The sequence below is a fragment of the Manis javanica genome, chromosome 8 (genome assembly GCF_040802235.1).
Source record: "Manis javanica isolate MJ-LG chromosome 8, MJ_LKY, whole genome shotgun sequence".
NCBI lineage: Eukaryota > Metazoa > Chordata > Mammalia > Pholidota > Manidae > Manis > Manis javanica.
Genome location: NC_133163.1, coordinates 92,294,951 through 92,315,478, shown reverse-complemented (window position 1 = coordinate 92,315,478; position 20,528 = coordinate 92,294,951). Strand labels below are relative to the sequence as shown.

General features: G+C 52.8%; 1 protein-coding gene and 1 long non-coding RNA gene across 5 annotated transcripts; one reads left to right on the top strand and one right to left on the bottom strand.

Annotated features, from left to right (window-relative positions):
• Positions 1–25: 25 nt before the first annotated feature.
• Positions 26–1,949, bottom strand: LOC118972448 (uncharacterized). 3 transcript variants are annotated; one of them, XR_005061433.2, is made up of 3 exons: positions 1,700–1,949; positions 921–1,019; positions 26–389 (listed from the first exon to the last, which is right to left on the bottom strand). It is a non-coding gene; the product is annotated as an uncharacterized lncRNA (long non-coding RNA). The 3 variants fall into 3 exon arrangements; XR_012120668.1 differs by lacking the exon at positions 1,700–1,949 and adding an exon at positions 1,648–1,692; XR_012120669.1 differs by lacking the exon at positions 1,700–1,949 and adding an exon at positions 1,360–1,631.
• PLA2G4F (phospholipase A2 group IVF) lies at positions 1,056–18,968 on the top strand. Of its 2 annotated transcripts, XM_017669123.3 has the most exons (20): positions 1,058–1,350; positions 2,371–2,443; positions 3,020–3,156; positions 3,262–3,390; positions 3,810–3,850; positions 4,111–4,153; positions 4,587–4,653; positions 6,615–6,784; positions 6,927–7,040; positions 7,255–7,292; positions 7,531–7,666; positions 8,807–8,943; positions 9,232–9,454; positions 10,412–10,526; positions 10,751–10,888; positions 10,990–11,097; positions 12,086–12,280; positions 12,544–12,710; positions 13,546–13,732; positions 14,030–18,968. In XM_017669123.3, the coding sequence occupies exons 1-20, from the start codon at positions 1,240–1,242 to the stop codon at positions 14,248–14,250; spliced, it is 2,550 nt and encodes an 849-aa protein (XP_017524612.3). In that variant the 5' UTR covers positions 1,058–1,239; the 3' UTR covers positions 14,251–18,968. The 2 variants fall into 2 exon arrangements, with proteins under 2 accessions (XP_073067784.1, XP_017524612.3); XM_073211683.1 differs by lacking the exon at positions 10,751–10,888 and having other exon boundaries at positions 1,056–1,350.
• The last annotated feature ends 1,560 nt before the right edge of the window (positions 18,969–20,528 follow it).

The window sequence follows — 20,528 nt, the reverse complement described above, 5'->3', positions numbered from 1 at the left end:
CCTCTGGGAATGAAAACCATCTGCACCTAAGAGGTATGACTTTATTGAGCCAGAAGACTTCCGGAAGAAAGTATGATACAGGCCAGAAATCAGGCAGTTGATCTGCCCAGCTAGCTCCATGCCCCTGCCCCTTGCCCCCTACCCCTCAGGTCCTGTGGTGCAGATCCCAGGGTCCCCTGTACATGGCATACACAGATCACCAAGGGGGTTGGACCCTGACATTTCTGAGACTCCAGCACAGGTCTTGGCTTCATGCTTGGGGCCCAGCCAAGGACAGTCATATCCCCTTTTGTTTTGGGAGTTTCTGGTCTGAACTTGCCCACAGGCTTTGTTGTAGAGTTGAATCGCCTCTTTTTTGGATGTTGTTCTTTCCATCTCTGCCTCAGGCCCTGGGGAGGAGAATGGAGGTAACTATTGGACAAGGAACAGAAATGTATCTCCCGACAGCTCACTGCCCAGAGAGCCTTTCACCTGCCCTTATCAATACCACCCAAACAGAGCCCTGCCTCTGCACTTGGACCGTCCAGGTGTTCCCACTGATCCAAGAGGAAGGCCTGGGCAGAAGCCACAGAGAGGCATGCGGCTGTGGATTTCTTCAGCATGTAGATGGGCCCTCCTACCTTGGGTTCCAGGGCCTAGTGTGGGTTTGGCATACAGCAAGCTCTCAGTGTTTGAAGGAGGCCACAAGACATTAGAAACACCTTGAGTCCAGAGAAACTGAACCAGAGATGTCCATGTTTCTGCTTAAGAGCCTTGGGGAAGGTTGGTTTGGTTTAGGCTTTTTGATAGCTGGAAGAGATTAAGCCCCTGCTGTAGTACTTCTGGGTGCTTTTCCCTGGGCTGCCCACGTGTGCATCATGTAGAAGACTTGCTGGAAACATGAGCACCTGGGTTCTACCCCCACCCACTAAGTCAGATACCTATTTTCCATTAGCAGTCCAATGATATCCAGGGTCTGAGTCTGGAAGACAGTGTGCTAGTTCCTCATCCTCTCTGAAAGGGACTTAAGTGTCTCCTGCCTGAGGAAATTGGGCTCCAGTCACTTCCTGGAGCACGTCAAACCCCACCTCCAGCCCCAACAGGCCACCCAGCACCAAGTCCTCAGCAGAACACCCAGCTCCACCCTCCCCACCCCATTGCTCCCTGTCAGCCCTGAGCGAGCAGGGAGTGTAGCCATAGGAGAGCAGAGTGGCTCTGGAAAGCAGGCAGGGCTTCCTGCTGGGAGGTGGGCTGCCGGCCATGCTCTGGATGCTCTGGCCCAGGTGGCTGACAGGCAAGGGGCTGCCCCTCCTGGGGGCAGTGCTGCTACGGAAAAGAGAGAAGCAGGGACCTCAGTGGAGGCAATGGCAGGTAAAGTACCTGATCTTCCCTGGGTCATGGACCGGAGGAGTCCTGGAAGTGGCCCCCTGTGAAGACTGAGAACTGCCTAGGAATGGGTTTTGATCTGACTTGGGACCAATTTGCTCCAGCCAAGCAGGCAGAGCTTAAATTATGTTGGCTAAAACCTTGGCTTTTGAAAATAATCCTTCCCTCCCTCAATTAGGAGTGGAGGGCAAGGTCATGTGACATTTGCAGCTGGCTGGGTTGCACAGAATGCCCTTAGCCTGGCTGAAGAAGCCACTGGGGGAAAGAAAAAAAGGCACTCACTGGGATTTTGAAGGGACAGTCTCACCCCCAGGAGGCTGCAGTCTGTTCTTACCTCTCCTGAGCCCACGCTGCAGACTCCTTAGCGACCTGCCAGACCAGTATGAGCTGGATGACACCTGGTTTACCTGCACCTGCGGGAGGCCTCCTAGGCAGATTAGCCTTTTCTCAGGGAACTGGTAGGTGGGGTTGAACTCTGTTCGCTCCCTTAATCTTTAATCTCCTGAAGTACTTACTCCAGCTCTCACTTGGGCTCTCAAGCCACGGCAATGGCATGCTAGTCAGGAGAGCTGTAAATCTGTGGTGAATAATAACCACGATTAGTAAAAATGGTTATGTGTATTAAGGAAGAAAGCCAGGCAGTTTATAGGTCTCATTTAAAACCACAACCCTATGAAATTATCATTACCGCCATTTAGATAGGGAAACCGAAGTACAGGGAAATCAAGTAACTTGCCCAAGGCCATTCATTGAATCCCTGGCAGAGCTTCAATTTGAACCCAGCCTGACTTCAGGGTCTGCACACATCACCAACATGCTGAACTCCCACGGCCTGGGCCCTGCCACGGCCTCCCGGGTCTCCAGCACAGTGACACGAGTGACCCTGGGCTAGGCTGCTGCTCTGCACAGGGATGAGGGAAACCTGAGCTGGGCACTACAGCAGGGAGGGCTCAGAACCCACACCCAGTGTCCTAGTGCTGAATCCTAAAAGTTCTGTTGTTTCAGCGGGAAACCCACCCATACTATGACCTCCAGGTGAAGGTGCTGAAGGCCAGGAATGTCCAGGGCACAGATCTGTGTGAGTGATCCCCTCTCCATCCTTTCTCCCTTCCTTTTCCTGGGGCCTCCCCAGAGCTCAGGAAGGATGGGGTCAAAGTGTGCATGTATTTGGAGTGGGGTAGAGGGGAGGGTGCTGACTGCGGAGTGAGGCTTCCCTGGTGGATGGGCAGGCAGGGGCTGGAGGGGAGCATTGGGTGGACCTCGGACTCCTCCCTGAGTGTAGGAAGTGGGACGGGGCCAAGCTGGGTGAGCATGTGAGGCCCACAATTGCCAAAAGGCAACATCTGCTCTCCAGGAGCTTTCCACACCAGTGTGCCCGTGGGAACTTCATGCCTGAATCAGGCCCTTTCTGGCAATCACTCACTGGTCTGTGCTGCCATGTGGTCTTTTCAACTGGCTGCTGTGGGATTCTATTCAGCTGAATGGGAGTTGTAACTGGCCCAGGAAGTGGGCTCTCCCCTCATCTCCCCTCCCCACCCTGCCATATGGGCAGCCCCCACGCCCCCTCTGCTCCTTCCCCTCCTGCCCCAGCTGCCTCCAGGCACCCTTTTCAGCAGTGAGAGCTGGAGGCTGAGGACCCCTCCCTCTCCCACAGTGTCTAAAGCTGACTGCTATGTGCACCTATGGCTGCCCACGGCATCCCCTAATCCTGCCCAGACAAGGGTGATAGCCAACTGCAGTGACCCTGAGTGGAACGAGACCTTCCACTACAAGATCCATGGTGCTGTGAAGGTGAGGGCCAGCATGGAGCCGGTCGGCAGAGGAAGAGGGCTCCTCTGGGGGACCTGCCTTCCTGCCCTGCCTCAGGCTCCCACCTCCTGCCTGCCCTCTTCCCAGAATGTCCTGGAGATCACCCTCTATGACAAGGACATCCTGGGCAGCAACCAGCTCTGCCTTCTGCTGTTTGACCTTGGGAGCCTCAAGCCCGGCCAACCCCACAGACACACCTTCCCACTCAACCACCAGGTGAGCCAGCACCTGGGCCAGCAATGAACCAAGCTCAAGGAGAAGAGGCCCAGTGCAGGGCACCGAGGCTGGGGCTCCAGGTCAGCACAGGCCAGGCTCCAAGACAGCCCCTCCTCCACCCTGCACCACTGACCCTACAAAGGTTTCCCTCCAGTACTCCTTCCTTGCGTGGAGCCAATGTGGGAAGGCCGAGTGCTCTCTCTCAGTCACTGCTGAATCGTCAGTGTCTAGAACAGTGCCTGACACACAGTGTTGAATGGATAACACTCCTTGTGGAGATGCCGTTACCCCACCTGTGCCCCTGAGAAGCCATAACAACAGTCTCCTCTTCTTGATCCCGGAGCAGAGCAGGACTTGGGGGCAGGGCTGGTCCCTGACACTGTCAGAGTTTTTTGAAAACATGCTCCCTTGCTCTGTAGGATTCACAAGAGCTGCAGGTAGAATTTGTTCTGGAGAACAGGTGAGTACAGGTGGTGCCCCTGCCCTCCCATTTACTTTGAGACTCACAGACAGCTCCAGTTGTCAGTCACCAGATCCTGTGCTGGCCTGACCTGAAAGGAGATGTCCTGGTCTTGAAGCCTATTTGAGTGTTGGCCAGCAGGCTCACCCCTACCCCAAATCCTGCCATGCTCCCCAGACTCTTCCAGCTGCCTTGGTCACATTATAGTAATACCCATGTGGAGGGGCCAGATGTCCCATGAGCTCCCTCTTCCTTTGCAGCCAGGTGCCTGCGTCTGAAGTCATCACCAATGGGGTCCTGGTGGTGAGTAGGGAAGGTGGGCTTGGGACTGCCCAGGGCTGGGGGGCAGTGAGGAGTCCAAGTTAAGCCCATCATGCCCACTGAATGTGCTAGGGAGGTATCTCCAGGAATGAGGGGCAGAAGCTGCCTCATGCCTGAGGCACAGACCAGAAGACAGTCTTCTACCTGTGTACAACGCATTGCTTCCTTGGACCAATGCTTCTGAAACTGCAGAAGGAGTCACTATTAGGGCCACTCGAATCCTCCCCATTCCTGCTAGGGCCACTTCCTCTGAGTCCTGGGCAGGGGACAGGGTGGTGCTGCAACAGAAGACCCCTGTCGACAAGGCACAGGCTCTTGGAACATCATTACTTGGACTCTGCCTGATATTCCTCCCTCCATCCTGGTTTTGGCTCTGTGCAGGGCCCTATGGAATGTCTTGCCCTGCTTTCCTTAGGCTCAGCCCTGTTTGAGAATCCAGGGCACCCTCAAGGGAGATGGGACAGCCCCACACCGAGAATATGGTGAGTCTGGTCAGTGGCCTTGGTTCTTACCTTCTTTCCTGAAGGGGGCTACTGATTTCAAGAAGGTGGGTCTGGGGCAGAAAGTTTTTCAATGTTTCACTGCTCAGAGCTGACCAAGGATGAAACAGATTGCCTCTGGAAGTAGTGAATTTCCTATCTCTGGAATTGCTCAAGTATAGAGGTGTATCTGTCCAACTATTGCTCTGCAAAAAACACCCCAAAACCTCAGTGGCATATGACAGGAAGCATTTACTCAGTGTACACATCTGTCAGTCAGCTGGAGCATGGCTGATCTATGCTGGATTTGGCAGGAGTGACCTAGCTCTGTGCCGTATGTCCATCGTCTACCTTCTGCAACCAGCAGACTAGCCAGGGTATGTTCTAAGGCACCAGCAGAGGACCAAGAGCAAGCCCAAACAGACAAGTGCTTTTCAAGCTTTTGGTCACATCACAGCCACCTAGCTGACATTTTGTTAGCCAAAGCAAGTCACAACCTGACCCTAAGGCTGGAGGGCAGAGAATGTAGCTGGTCGCTTAGCAGAAGGAACTGCAGCCCCATGGCAGAGGGAGAATTCCAGGAGAAGTAAATAACTGAGACACCGATGTGGTCTGCCATCAGAGAGTAGCCACTTGGGGCAGGGGTGGGAGTCAGGGGGTGGCCCAGGAGTGGTAGTGGAGGCTGTGTGACAGCTCAGGACCCTCCGACACTGAGTCTGAGCCTGTGCCTACAGATGAGTTCTGTCCAGACGACATCCATGAGTTACTATTATCAGGCACTGTGCTAGCCTCTTACATGTGTTTTATCTTTATATCCTCATAACAACCCCATAAAGTAGGTACAACCATTATTCTGTTTTAATTCATGAGACTGAGGCTTGAAGAAGAAATTTGCTTAAAGTCACACAACCAGTAAGTGGTAGAGCCAGGACCAGACCCACGTCTGTGACTCCTGGGGCTCATTTGCCCTCTCAAGCCACAGACGGTGTTGTTTCTGGCTGTCTCAATCTCAGTCCATAAACCATGGTGTGAAAGAAGTATCACTCTCCTTATTTTCTCTAATTCCCTACCACCCTCAGGTCATGCCAAGTCTCTGGGTCTCAGTGCCACAGAGGGTGTGTAGAGAGAGGGATTCCATTTGGACCTCTGCCCCCGAGGCATCTGCCATCTTGGACTCTTGGGCATCTGTTGCTCACAAGTTGTGTTTAGGGTTAGGGTCTCTTTTCTGAGGCTGTCCCAGGTCCCCTCTGCCTGGGTGTCCTGCACAGCCATTTCTTTCTGGGGTGTTGCTCCCTCCCCAGAAAACTGCTGGGAACAGGGCAGACCCCCAGGCATCTAGCCTGGACTGGCTCTCCCCTGCTTTTCCATGTCACCTGGTCCCTCTGGACCCATGAACCCACTTCTCCCTTTCACCTCCTCTGCAAACCCTCTTTATTCTCCCAAGGTCTTATGCTTTGGAAACAAATGCCGGAACAACTTACAGCCTATTTGCTTTCTCTCTGGCCACAAACCTTCCCCAAGGTGGTGAGCACAGAGCTTGAATGGGGGCAAGAGATGAGGGAACTATAGTTGAAAACTGGTCATTAATGTACTATTGTATTTTTAATATTGTAATTATTTTATAATTATATTTTAATATACTTGTAACAGTCTCAAAGTCATCAGCCCCATAAGCTATGGGCAGGGGGCTCCTCCCTCCCCGAATTTCCCTTTTCCCCAGGCATTGTGTGTTTCCTATCCTGCCCCAGGTTCCCAGTTCTGACCAGGGCAGGTTATAGGACCCTGGGTGTCCCTCATGGTCCCTTTGCTATTATTGGTCACAGTGCCAGAGTGAGCAGGGTCATGAGTTGGCACTTCAAAGAGAAAGGAAAGGGGATTGCTCCTTGGGTGCTACCATGAAGAGCCACACACACCCCTGCTCTCACTCCCTCACCTGGGCACTCATGTGGGCCCTCTGCTGCCAGGCTCTAGACAGATTCAGCTGGCAGTACCTGGGGCCTACGAGAAGCCTCAGCTCTTGCCCCTGGAGCCTTCTGTGGAGGCAGGCCTCCCAGCCACCTTTACCTTCCACGTGAATCCAGTGCTCAGCTCCAGGCTGGATGTGGAGCTGGGGGAGCAGCTCACTGTCCTGCAGGTGAGTGAGCCTGTAGCCTGGGAGCGGGCTGTGAGGGGCGCCATGGTAGAATCAGTCCAGCCTGGGGGAGCGCCGGAGGGCCACCGGGGAGGCAAGTTTTCCTCCACTGTGGAGGGCTCCTCCGGTGTTCCCTTCTGTGCAGAGCGGCCTGAATGCTGAGCTGGAGTCCCAGATCAGCACGCTGGGCGAGGGAAGCATCCTGCTCTCCTCTCTGGCCCTGGACCAGGAGGAACGGCGCTTTGTGGTCCTGGGGGAGGTAAGGCTCTCTTTGGGGTCCTGAGGGACCCCTGACTGCTCTGTAACCACCTAAAAAATGTCTGGGGGAGGGGCCTGCAAGGGGATCAAGATCACGCCAACCTGGATCCCCTCAGCCTGTGGTCCACATCCGGGCCAGAGTTGCCAGAGCAGCAGGGGCTGCAGTGGGGGGAAGCCCTCAGGGCCCTCTGGGGCCATGCTGTTGTCTCTTTCAGGGCCAGAAGGTAGCGCTGAGCATGATGGCAGGAGTGAGGTGAGGAGGGCTAACTTAACGAGGACGGTGGGCTGGAAATGTGGGGGCTCGGCTGCCTACCCCGCTCAGTCTGGGTGGGGCACCAGCAGCATGTCTGGTTCCCAGTGGGAAGTTCCCAGTGGGATCTTCCTGAGGGGTTCCATGGAGTGTGGGTCTGCTCCCGTGGAAACGGGCTTGGCCTGAGGTTCTCCTCCAGTGAACAGTGACCCAGTATCCAATCCCACCCCACCTGAGGCAGCTCTGGGGACCTTGACCTGCGCCTTGGCTTTGACCTCTGTGATGGGGAACGGGAGTTTCTGGACAAGAGGAAGCAGACTGTGTCCAAGGCCCTGCAGCAGGTGCTCGGATTGAGCCAGGCCCCTGACAGTGGCCAGGTATGGAGCAGAAGAGCCGGACTCCAGTGTCACTGATCAAGTCCAGCTGTTCCCTTGAGAGGACTGTGTGGCTGAGAGGTGACTGAAAGCCTTGAGGAGGTGTTGGGAGCAGAGGAGAACAGGTGCAGACCTGTTAGCCTGAGCTGGGTCAGGGCCGCATATATAATAAAGGCTGAACAGCTGTGGCCAAGGTGGTGTATTATCTGCACAGGCCACCAGTTGGAGGCGTCCTCCCGGCTGCTAGGGTCCTCAGGATCTGTGCCCGGCACTGGTAAGCTGAGCAAGCCTGGATGGCTTGGTGATCTCACTCTGTGTGCCAGGTCTCCCCTCTGTGGAGAGGTGAAGAGGGCACTGACCCTGCCTCCAGGGAGCTCCGTCTCCCCCAGAAGGGCAGTGTCTGTGCTGGGCAGTGGCCAAGAAGCTTTCTTTCCAAGACAGGAGAAGAAGGAGGACAGGAAAGGAGAGTCTGGTGCAGAATGAGCCAAACCTGCATGGAAAAGCTGAGCAACCAAAAAGCTTCTAGCCTGATCCCACCGGGCGCCTCTGATCCTGAAGGGATGTCTGGGCGCCTCGCCTGACTGGGGCAGGCCCAGGTTGCTTGGTGCTCTTCATCACTTTAGCTCAGTGGTTCTCAACTAGGGGCAATTCCACTCCCCCCCTCCCACCCAGGGGACATCTGCCAATGTCCAGAGACAGGTTTTACTGTCATGACTAAGGGGAGAGGAAGAGGGATACAACTGGCATCTACTGAGTGAAGGCCAGGAATGCTGCTCAGCACCCTACTGCATACAGGACAGCTCCTCACAGCAAAGAACTGTCCATCCAAAGTTACCCATGGTGCCAAGATTAAGAAACCCTTCTCTAGCTGTTTGGGTGAACCCAGTGTACCTGCCAGGTACATACTTCCCTGGCATGAAGGTTAGGAGCCGTCTCTGGAGCATGGTGTGATGGCCCATCACTTACTAACTGTATGATTGTGGCACATTATCTAAACTTCCATGCCTCAGGTTCCTCATCTGAAAATGGGGTCTCACTGGGTTGCTGTGAAGATTCAGTGAGGTAATGCCTGTAAGGCTCTTAGATCAATAATGCGTAAACAGTGGTGGTAGATGTTATCACCATGAGTTTTCCTGTGCCCAGGTGCCTGTGGTGGCTGTGCTGGGTTCGGGAGGTGGAACCCGAGCCATGTCTTCCCTGTATGGCAGCCTGGCGGGGCTGCAGGAGCTCGGCCTCCTGGACACTGTGACCTACCTGAGTGGGATCTCTGGGTCCACCTGGTAAGTGAGGTGGGCGCAGGGTGCAAAGGAGAGCCTTGAAGGGGCAGGGGTATAACCTGGTGATCTGGTGGGGTCCCTGCAGGGTGTGGGGATGGGCTGGAATCCTGCCACCAAGGGGGTTAGGAGAGGCAGGAAGGGACTGATCCCCCAGGGTTCCCCTGACTGGGGTGGTTCAGGGCAGTGGGTACAGGAGATGGGGAGGAGGGGTTGCTCAGAGACACCTGCATCCTTTTCTCCCCTTGCTCTGCTCCCCTGCCCCTAACTGACCCTCATTCCCTCCCTGCCCAGGTGCATCTCCACACTCTACGAGGACCCGGCCTGGTCCCAGGTGGCTTTACAGGGTCCCATTGAGCGTGCCCAGGCTCGGGTCTGCAGCAGTAAGATGGGGGCAATATCCACAGAGCGCCTCCAATACTACGCCCAGGAGCTGGGCATCCGTGAAAGCAGTGGCCACAGAGTTTCCCTCATCGACCTCTGGGGCCTCCTTGTTGAATATTTCCTGTACGAGAAGGTACGAGAAATCCAAACAATAAAATAAACATGGCTCCTTCCCACCCCTGCCCCACCAGCACTTAGTTCTGCCTGAGCTGCCTGGCTAAGATCTGAGACTGGCAGAGCTATTGCTTAGGTCTGGGATCCTGCCTCCAAGAGGGTTAGGAGAGGCAGAAAGGGACTGATCCCCCAGGGTTCCCCTCCCTGGGTGGGCTGACACCACTTCACGGCTCCTGGCTCCTAACCCCCGGGGAGGGAGAGCCTGGTCTGCAGCCCTCAGCAGGATCTGCCTATTGGTATGACGTACGCAGCTTTTCAGATACACCCATGCCTGGGCCCCCCTTCCAGAGACACTGATTTGGGCTGGTCGAGGGCTGAGCCCTAGCACAGGTGTGTTTTGAAAGTGTTCCAAGTGATTCCAACCTGCAGCTGAGGCAGAATGCCTCTCGGGGGCTTTGGCCAAGCAGCCGTGACTCCCACAGCTGGGAGTTCTACTCCTAGAACTGCAGGCTCAGCATGAGCTGGGAGAGGAGAAGGCTCAGAGCTGAGCAAGCTTCTCAGCCCTGAGGGCCTGGCCCACTGCAATGTGGCTACCAGTTATGGATGTATATCAAAAGTGATTTTCATTTCTAAGAAAAGAGCCCATGTTTTCTAGTGATTTAAAGAAAGTAGACTGTATTTTCAGTTATTCTTTCAAAAATGTCAGCCTACCTCTCTTGGGTTCTGATACTTCCTTGAATGGGAAAGAATGGGGAGAGTATTCCCAGTGCCCCTGGAACTACACAAAACCCACGGTGGCCTCATCTCTGCTGCAGCCTAAAGCCTGTCCCCTAGGGCACTGTCTCTAGAGCACTGGTCTTGGCAACCACCTTCTCTTCTGGGCACACCACACACCATGGGTTGTCGGGCCTCAGGCCACAGGCACGGGGAAAGGGAATTCCCAAAAGTCCAAGTAGCCTTCCTTCTTCCTGCCCAGGAAAACCCTGCCAAGCTGTCTGACCAGCAGGAGGCAGTCAGCCAGGGCCAGAACCCTTACCCCATCTACGCCAGCGTCAATGTCCGCACCAACATCAGTGGGGAAGAATTTGCAGGTGCCTGTGTGGAACCTAGGAAGCCGGTGGGATGATGGTTGGGTGTGTAAGAGGCCAGGGCTAGATGGGAGTGCAGGGCGCAGATGGGAGCCTTGGAGCACAATGGGGTTGCTGCCTCCTGCTTTTGGCAAGGCAGAGATTCCTGCTCAGACACGAGGTCCAGGGGAAACTCTGGGGTCCTGGCAGGAATCCCCTGTTAACATTCCCTTCACTCTGGGCCCTAGAGTGGTGCGAGTTCACTCCCCATGAGGTTGGCTTCCCCAAGTATGGGGCTTATGTTCCCACCGAGCTCTTTGGCTCAGAGTTCTTCATGGGGCGTCTGCTGCAGCTCCGGCCTGAGCCCAGGATCTGCTACCTGCAGGGTGAGTCTAGGCCAGAGGGCTGGAGATAGGGCTGGGGTTGGGCCAGGCCCAGTACAGGGTGCAGGAGTTGTAAGGCCCCAGGGCTTTGCTTTTCCCCTTAGGTATGTGGAGCAGCGCCTTTGCAGCCAGCCTGGACGAGATCTTCCTGAAGACGGCTGGCTCAGGCCTTGGCTTCCTCGACTGGCACAGAGCCAGTGTGAACATTACAGGTAAGGGTAGACATGCTGACCCCCAACATAGCTCTCTCCAGCATTAGGTCCCCGGCAGAGGCAGAAAGAATGAGGGAGGGGGTGGTGAAGTACTTGGCTGTCCCACTGGGCTCAGAGAAGTCCTAAGGAAATGACTTCCAGCTTTGGGTCTCTAGCTTCCCAGAGGTCTGCAGAGGCGGTGTGGTTAGGGGACTGGGGGAAGGCCCACGTCAGAAGACCCAGTGGCTGTTGTGAATGCTCTGGAATAAGGCCATGCTCTGAATTCTCTGTTTGGACTCCAATTAGGTCAACTCAGCACAGGACTGCTGGGCCTCTGGTTGATATTCTGTTCACACACCTCACGGCTCCTCTTCAGGCTGCTTCTAGAATGGCCTATGAGCCTCCTGCTGCATAGAGTACCTTTCCCACCTTGCTTCCCTTGATAACATCTGCTCAGTTGTTAGGACTTAGCTCAGCTCAAGCATTGTTTATCAGGGCTTCCCTGTTCCACTCCATCCCTCCAAGCTGATTGAGGGTCTTACCACTGAGGTCCCCTGGGACCGTGTGTACATCTCATCCTTGTCCTTACCTCAGGGTGTTGTTACCATTTATTATCTCTTCTTGTGACTCTCCCCTAAGGAGGCTGTGAGCTCTGGAGGGCAGCATTGGGTCCTATTTACCTGTGCATCCCTAGCACAGAGCCCAGCATGTAGTAAACTGCTTAGTGTGTGTTTAATGGATAAATTCTGATTGGAAGTTGTGTGAACAACTTTTTTCTCAAAAAGGTGAGAAACAAACTATTATTTAATACATGTATGTTATAGGCAACTTGCAAAACATGAAAAAAAAGTCATTTATAAAGGATCCTGGGAAGCAGTGGTCAGAGGCCTGGAAGTTTGGGTGGGAAGGAGGAGGGGTAAAGGGACAGGATGGAGAGGGCTCACTGGAGCCATAAGGGCCATTGGACAAAGGAGGGCACCCTTCTCTTTCACTGTTGCACCCCACCTAGACGACTGCCACAAGCTCCAGCTGCATGACCCCACACGGCTTCGGACAAGGCTTTTCACCCCCCAGGGGCCCTTCTCCCAGGCAGTGCTGGACATATTCACCTCCCGCTTTACCTCGGCAGAGAACTTCAATTTCACCAGTGGCCTCTGTCTGCACAAGGACTATGTGGCTGGCAGGGAGTTTGTGGCTTGGAAAGGTGGGTGCTGCTCTGGCCGGGGCCCCCCTGCTGCCGCTGCCTCTGGCTCACAGGGGCCTGGCATCTGGGCTGCCTTTGGACCTGGAGCTGCAGGGGAAGGACTGTGAGGACTGCTGCAAGGCGGGGCAGGAGGCTGGGGGGTGGGTCGCTGGGGCTGTAGAGAGACGGGGCGGGGGGGTGTCGGGGTCGGGATCTCTACAGAGGGGCATTCCCAGTGCGAAGAGGAGAGGGTTGCTATGAAGCAAGCATTCGTCCCTGTGCAGACACGCACCCAGACGGCTTCCCCAACCAGCTCACTCCCATGCGGGACTGCCTGTACCTGGTAGATGGGGGCTTCGCCATCAACTCTCCGTTCCCACTGAGCCTGCTGCCACAGAGATCAGTGGACCTCATTCTGTCCTTCGACTACTCCCTGGAGGCCCCTTTTGAGGTAAAGTTGGGGGAGAAGTGGGGTCGTCTCTGCCAAGGAGGCCTGGCTGGGTGTTTGGGGATCGCCCTTCATGGAGGGCTGGGCTCTGATCTGTGGGTGACAGCCTTGTGAACACTGTTAGGGATGCTGTCTGCCCCGGTGGAGGAGGAGGATTACTGAGGTGATAGAAGGCAGTGGGAGTCAGGGGGGAAGGCTGAAGAGGGTCCTCAGGAGTCTTCCATGCTGGTGAAGACAGGGCCCTTGTTCTGGACCCTGTCTGGTTCTGAGAGCATTCCTCGCTCCCCTCAGGACCTGTGTCTGGGTCTGCTGTCCCTTCCTTTCTATGGCAACAGCAGAACCATCAGGGTCCCCTTAGGACGTCTCCAGCAGCAGCCCCATCAAATCCCGTGAGGTGTGGACAGGCTCTACCACTGGATGTGGGTTCTGGTTGTGCTGCTGGGCCAGTCCTTCCCTTTGGCTTCCTCCTCCTCCTGCTGCCAGGTCCGCGGAGTGCCTGGGGTGGGATGATCGACAAAGCCTCTTCCACCGTGACTTTTTGAACTCATTCGGTCTCCACCTTGTGAAACTGAAATCAGCTCCCTAGTGGGAGCAGGAGGGGTCCGAGAAGGACGCAGCAGGTGGTCAGGGCAAGAATGCTGGTGGCAGTTGTTAATCTGCACAACCTCCCACTAGAGAGTTATTCTCATTTTTATTTTATGAATGAGGACACTGGCTCAGAGAGGTGATGCTGTCACCTCACTGAAGTCACTCAGCTGGTAGGAGGCCCAGCTGGCGTGAAGCCTGGGCCTGTGTGAGACCAGGAGCGGGCAGGGTCAGAGTTTGCCTCCCTGCCCAGGTCTTACAGATGACAGAGAAGTACTGCCTGGACCGAGGCATTGCCTTCCCCAGGATTGAGGTGCTCCCTGAGGACCTGGAGGAGCCCCGTGAGTGCTACCTGTTTGCCAAGGCCAAGGACCCCTGCTCTCCCATTGTGCTGCACTTTCCCCTTGTCAGCCGTACCTTCCGTACATACCTGGCCCCAGGTGAGGGGAAGTCCTGGGCCTGGCTCACCTTCAGAGCCCTGGGAGGGTGATGGGGTGCTGTCCTGAGACTGGCTCCCCTGGACAGCATATTAAAGCCTGCCTCCTGGAGGGCCCCAGCTGGCACTGCTGCCCTCTGCTTCCTGGACCTCAGCAGGCACTCTGGCCCAGCTCCTCCCACAGGGCGAGAAAGCTGAGTTGTGGGCCTGGCCAGGTGTCCGAGGGCAAGGGGTTTTCTGGGCTGGCAGCTCCTAACCACAGAGTGCCCAGCCTGGCCTCTCCTCCACTTCCTACCTGCAGGTGTAGAGCGGCAAACAGCTGAGGAGAAGGCCGATGGAGACTTTGTCATCAATGGTCTAGACACCCCCTATGGCATGATGAACTTTACCTATCAACCCAGGGAGTTTGATCGGCTGGTAGCCCTGAGTCGATACAACGTTCTCAACAATGTGGAGACTGTGAGGCACGCCCTCCGGCTGGCTTTGGACCGGCGGCAGGCGGGTGACAGGGCTGGAGGCTGAGCCAGGCTGGAGTCGGAGGCCTCTGACAGAGAGGAGGGCCAGTAGGGCTCGGACCACAACTTGGCAGAGGGCGGGTGGTGGGCTCTGCTTCTTCCCATCCCACTGGACCTGCCTGGAGGTCCCACTGGCCCTGGAAAGCTCCTGCGAATGGTGGCTTGGACTCTGGGAGGGGCCCTTCTGGGAGCAGAGGAGGCAGTGTCCCTCCAGGGGCTCTCGGGGTGTGGGGCAGAGGTGAGCCGTGTTCATCTTACATTGGAGTGTGCAGAGGGGATCAGGCAACAGTCTAGTGCCAGGGGTCACCCCAAACGCAGAAGGGCCTCCAAGGGCCCAGGACTTCAGACTCTCACCAGAATGGGAGCTGTGAGAGCTGAGGGCAGGTTCCTCTCCTTGAGCTAAGACCAAAGACAGATCCATCAATCGAACTCACACTCCTGCAAAGGGCCTAGCTCCTGGAGCAGTGTAAGTGCTATCAAGATTAAAGGGGGCCATGTGGGCTGCCAGTCTGGGTCACTAACTCCATTGTCCTGCCCACTACCCCTCCTTCCCTTTCTGGCCTCCCCTGTCCCTCCTCACCACTCCCACCCATCTCTGCTCTGCCTCTGGAAGGCTAAGGGGTGGTGGTATCCAGTCCTGGCACGGCTCCAGAGGGTAGGTGTGCTCTGTATGACCTCGCATACTGTGCTCCTTTTTTCCGAGCCGCAGGGCAGATGTGATGGGCTGGGGCACAGGCCTTGGCCGCTCATCTGAGACCCCCAGATGCCTTACCCTGACCACCCTCTGCCCAGGGGAACAAGTGCTCTTAAACTTCCAGGGTTGCTTTCTTTTTGAAAATTTTGGACCAAAGTTCTGTTTCTGTTTTTTGTCTGCCTCTGATGCTGGGACCCCAGAAGAGGGGTCTCCTACCCGCTGTCCTGTGCTCGGGTCCCGTGCTGGCTGGCCTCTCCCTGGTGTCTAGACTCTCAAATTTCCATTATTGTCTTCCTGCTAATTACTCACATTTCACTCTTTAAAGTTGGGCCATATTTTCTTGTCATGTGTACAGCTACCACTTCATGTAAATAGTCTCACTATTCCCAGCAGCAGAGTGGGTGTGTCTGGAGGGCACATCTGGTTATCAGGGCAGAGTGTGAGCCTGCATGTATGCATGTTCCTAGTGAGGATGAACACTGTCTGTTGCCTGGGATGGACAGTGGTAGAAGGACCCTGGCTGGGAACTCAGAGGCCTGGTTTCCTGCCTCTTTCACAGACTCATCGGTGATCTGGGCGATCTGTCTCTCTCTGTTTCTCATCCCTGCTGACCCACCTGGGACCGTCTAAATATCTGGAGCCTCTCCAGCCTGGGCAGATTCCAGGTCTGTGCTGAGAGGAGATCCTTTCTGATAGACTGGTCTCGGGGCTCTCCAGGCCTTCCCTTCCTGACCATGGGCCTCTGCAGCCTCGTTCTCCTCACCCCTGCCCACCAGTGCTGAGCCGCCTGGGGCCTTCAGTTCAAGCTGCCATACTCGCTTGAACACTTGCTTCTATTGCCCCCATCTGCCAGAAGTGCCCTCTTTGGCTGAACCCCTGCCCCCCTACCCCTGCCTCCAAACACACAAGCATGCTCTCCAGGAACAAAGTCAATTCCCTTTCAATCAGGGACATCTGTGAGAGGAAACCTCTCCTATTCTGACTCTGGGAAGAAGACCCTAGTTCTGGTTCCCAGCTGGGAAGAAGGTGACTAGATCCTAGCCTGTGCCCCCAGCCTGGCCTGGCCTGGCCTGGGACTCTCAGGCCTCCTGCTGGACATCAGCAGGTAGGGCTGAAGGAGCAGGGCCCCAAAAGGTCCAGTGGTTCTGGCTGCCAATCATAGGCCACACCTGCCTCCTCACCAGTGCCGCTCATCATAGGCACACCACCCCTGCCTCTTGGCTTAGCAGTGAGAAGTCTCCTTTGGGGAAGCCCCAGGCTGGCCCCTGAGCTCCTGCTACGGCCACTGTCATCATTACTTCTGTGCCCACCACCATCAATAGCTTGTATATTAGGACCTCCATAGAGTTCATAACTTAGAACTTCATAGAGTTCTTAGAACTTGGAACTCCTAGAGTTCACCGAGTTCTTAGACCTTCATAGAGCTCAAAATTTAGTATCTTCTATCAGTCTATCTTTAATGCCTCATACAGCCCTAGGCTGTCTCTAGCCTCTGAAAAGTAAGTCCCCTGTGGGCAGAGATATTTGCCTGTTTTGTTTGCTGCTGTATCCCCAGGACTTGGAGCAGTGGCTGGCAGATAATGAATGGGATTTGACAAATAAAGGAATGGGATCCTATATTCTAAAGAGATGGTTGATTACCTCTCAGCCATGAAAGGGTATGTAACACTCTACTCCAAAGGTTCTTAACCCATTTGGACTTTTTCAAATAGCTGATGAAAGCCATGGACCCTCTCCCAAGAAAAATGCTCATATGTATGAAAGTTGCAATCAGTAAGGTCTCTACTCCCTATGTGATCACTAACCCGGGGTTGTGGGGGCTGGTGTTTGGCCTCCTGGAGCAGCAAGTTTTATGAAGGAAGCAGGTATGTTGGCTTTTGTAGAGCTGGTAGGTACCTTCCTTTACATAGAAGTATAGGAAATGCCTCTTTGGCTCAGATTAGGTTTGGGAAGATGTAATGAGACAAGGATGAGAGGGCAGGGAGAGGGAGGCTGGTCCAGTTCTCTAGCCAAGAAATTGGTCAGCAGGTGCAGGGGTGACCTCAGCCAGGGAATGAGGAAACATCATGGGGATTGAATCTGAGCACCAACTAGAATGAACAGTTGGGGACCAAAGATGACCAGGCCAGTTTGGCTCCTGCTTCTAAGTGAGTAGGGATCTGAGACTATTTCTACTCCATTTCTATCCCACTTACAAGCCTTGCCCAGGATGGCTGGAATTATATTTCAAGGTCCTGAAGGTGATGGAGCTGGAGGAATTTGGCCAGAACATAACTCGGGCTAGTTAGAAACCCAGGAGCAAGGACATCACTCCTCAACTTGTCAGAGTCCCTCATTGTGCAAGGAAAGGAAGGGTGGCCACCAAGCATGCCAAGTATGGCTGCACAGACTGTGCACTGCACAACTCTGGCGGAGAGGTAGGCATTCATATGAACTGATGACATGAAGTTGCTCTGTGTTGTACCATGTGTCAGCCCTGGAACCACAGTCTTAGCTGATGGAGTGTGAGAACAGAGGTTGGTTCAAAAATTAGGCCCCCTGGCTTCTTCAGCTACACCTCCAGGCACTTATAAGAGTTCTTATAGAAAAAAGAAAAAAAAAAGAAGGTGGTGGAGACAGAAGGTGGGAAGGAAAGGAAGGAGAAACAGAGATAGAGGAAGAAGAAGAAGAAACTTTTCCATTCCTTGGATGGTGCAGCCCTGAGGGGTGTCTCAGGTTTTGGCAGGTGGCTGGTTGGCATAGGTGCACCCCCTTCTCCAGAGCTCAAACCATGCAGCTCATTGCCTCACTGCCACTCCCTTCTTTTGGCAAGAGTTTGAATGAAGGCTCCCTTATTTCAGATGGATCCATTCTTGGAGGAAAGGAGGGTTGCCTGCTTAATCATGCATACATGCATTTCACCTCAACATCCCCCTACAGGGGGTAAAAATGTAGAGGGACAGAACAGGCGGGGCAGGGAGTCCAGGACTTTCTCTGTGGGAGAGAGAAGTCTGTTTAGGGCTGTCCTGAGAGTTGTGGGTGTGCTGGTCACCTGGAGTTCAGGGATGGGGATTAGTTTTTTCCAATCAGGACAACTGAGGCACAGGAAATATTAACCAAATAAGGGTCCACATATATTAAAAACCATTTACTTTAGTCAGATTTTGGTTTTGAAGGTATATAATAGAAAGCCATTTAGTTAGGCTTTTTAAGTCTAATTGCCAACACTAGGTGGAAAACTTTGGAAAAGTAAATGGTAGAAGGAGGCAAGGTTGGGGGAATGGTCAGGAAAAGGGAAGGGTAGGAAAATACGGGTAAGGCAGAGGAGAAGAGACAGAGTTACTGGAAAGGGGCAGTCAGGTGGGGAGGAGGCACAGAAGAGAGAGGAGACAATTGTTCTCGAGAAAGGCTCCCCTGAGTACCTGGTGCTCACAGGTGTTCTGTACCTCTTTATCCTTGACCTCCACCTTCGCATTGCACTGGAATCCCCAGGGGAGCTTAAACAGTGCCTATGGCCAGGCTGGTTCTGCCTGGTGTCCTGTAGGCTGTATTTCTCGCTCTATGCACCCTGGCTCGGTCCTCTGGACTTGGGCTCCACACTGTAGCCAGGTATCCCTTTATGCTGCTTCTGGTTCAGGCTGGTACCACTTGAGGCTCCCCTTTCTTGCTTTCTGATTCATTTCTCTTTCTTTCACTATCTCCTGTCTACTGGTTTGAAAGTTATATTTCCTATTTCTAGAAGTCTGATGGCTCATCTTGTTAATTTTATTGAAATATAATTTATAAAAAATATAATGTACCCATTCTAAGTGTACAGTAAGTATACAAGACTAAGTATACAGTTCAATTAATTCTGATATATTTATATACACATACAACCATCACCACAGTCAAGATATGGAACATTTCCTTCCCTCAAAAAAAGTTCTCTTACGTTCCGTCCCAATCAATCACCCGCCCCTGGTCCCAGTGACCACTGATACACTTTCTGTCACTCAAGACTAGATTTGTCCTTTTCAGAGTCTCCTATAAATAGATTTGTGTGTGCATTCTTTTGTGTCTAGCTTCTCTGTCACTCACATAATGCTTTGAAATTCATTCATGTTGCATGTATCAGTCATTCATTCCTTTTTATCTCTGTGTAGGAATTGTATGGATACATCACAGTTTGTTTACCCATTCACCTGCTGGTGGAAATTAGGGTTATTTCCAGTTTGGCACTCTTATTAAGCTTTTAATACTTAAACTTTTACTGTGGAAAAGCTCTTTAAAAAAGCCAATCAGTCTCCATTTCTCTCCCAAAACAAGACAAGAACCTTAGCATGCTAACATGTTTCCTGCCTCACATCCTGCACCCCACACACACACTCTCTACTATTATGGGACTCGTACCTGAGTTTTATTTCTAAGTATGAAAAAGTTCAAAATACAGATATCTATTTTGACTTCATAATATATTTTATTTTTTTATTTTTTTATTTTTTTATTTTTTTTATTTATTTATTTTTTTTTGAGAGGGCATCTCTCATATTTATTGATCAAATGGTTGTTAACAACAATAAAATTCAGTATAGGGGGGTCAATGCTCAATGTACAATCATTAATCCATCTCAAGCCTAATTCTCGTCAGTCTCCAATCTTCTGAAGCATAACGAACAAGTTCTTACATGGTGAACGAATTCTTACAGAGTGAATAAATTCTTACATGGTGAACAGTACAAGGGCATTCATCACAAACTTTCGGTTTTGATCATGCAATATGACCTATAAACCATCAGGTCAAATATGAATATTCATTTGATTTTTGTACTTGATTTATATGTTGATCCCACATTTCTCCTATTATTATTATTATTATTTTTATTTTTAATAAAATGCTGAAGTGGTAGGTAGATGCAAGATAAAGGTAGAAAACATAGTTTAGTGCTGTAAGAAGGCAAATGTAGATGATCAGATGATCAGGTGTGTGCCTATGGACTAAGTATTAATCCAGGCTAGACAAGGGCAGCAAGACATCCACGGATGCAGAAGATTTCTCTCAAAGCAGGGGGGGTGAGGTTCTGAGCCTCACCTCTGTTGATCCCCAAATTCTCACCTGATGGCCCCCCTGCGACTGTGCCTGTCTTAGGTTGTTCCTCCCTTGAGGAATCTTACCCGTCTCTGGCTAACCAGTCATCTTCCGGGGCCATACAGGGAAATGTAAAGTTGGTAAGTGAGAGAGAAGCCATATTGTTTGAAAAGGTTAGCTTTTTACTTCTTTGCAGATTTATGCCCTGTGGCTTCTATGCCCAGCACTTGTCTCGAGGTATCTTTACCACCTGGAGGAATTATGATACTCGGTAAATTCGATATGAGGCACGAATTCTATTTAAGGTTTGTAATTAGGAAGGAAGAAGAAAAGCTATAGATGTAGCATATGAAGGAAACTTGGGAGGATTGATTATTTCTTTGACATATCTTCTTCTATAGTACCTTAAGTATGTATAGGTTTTAAACTACTAACTAATTTGCACACACATATTAACATAATAGGAATACGGTGACATAAACAAAGCAAATCTATAATTACCAGCCATCTCCAGTGAAGCCAAGAAAACCATTTAGGCACCCTA

Bases quoted from the DNA above. Each gene is read 5' to 3' on its own strand.
- PLA2G4F (XM_017669123.3), top strand. From the start codon at position 1,240: ATGCTCTGGATGCTCTGGCCCAGGTGGCTGACAGGCAAGGGGCTGCCC. The intron at 7,041-7,254 runs GTAAGGCTCTCT...TGTCTCTTTCAG, and splicing joins GCTTTGTGGTCCTGGGGGAG to GGCCAGAAGGTAGCGCTGAG. The intron at 10,889-10,989 runs GTGAGTCTAGGC...TTTTCCCCTTAG, and splicing joins CAGGATCTGCTACCTGCAGG to GTATGTGGAGCAGCGCCTTT.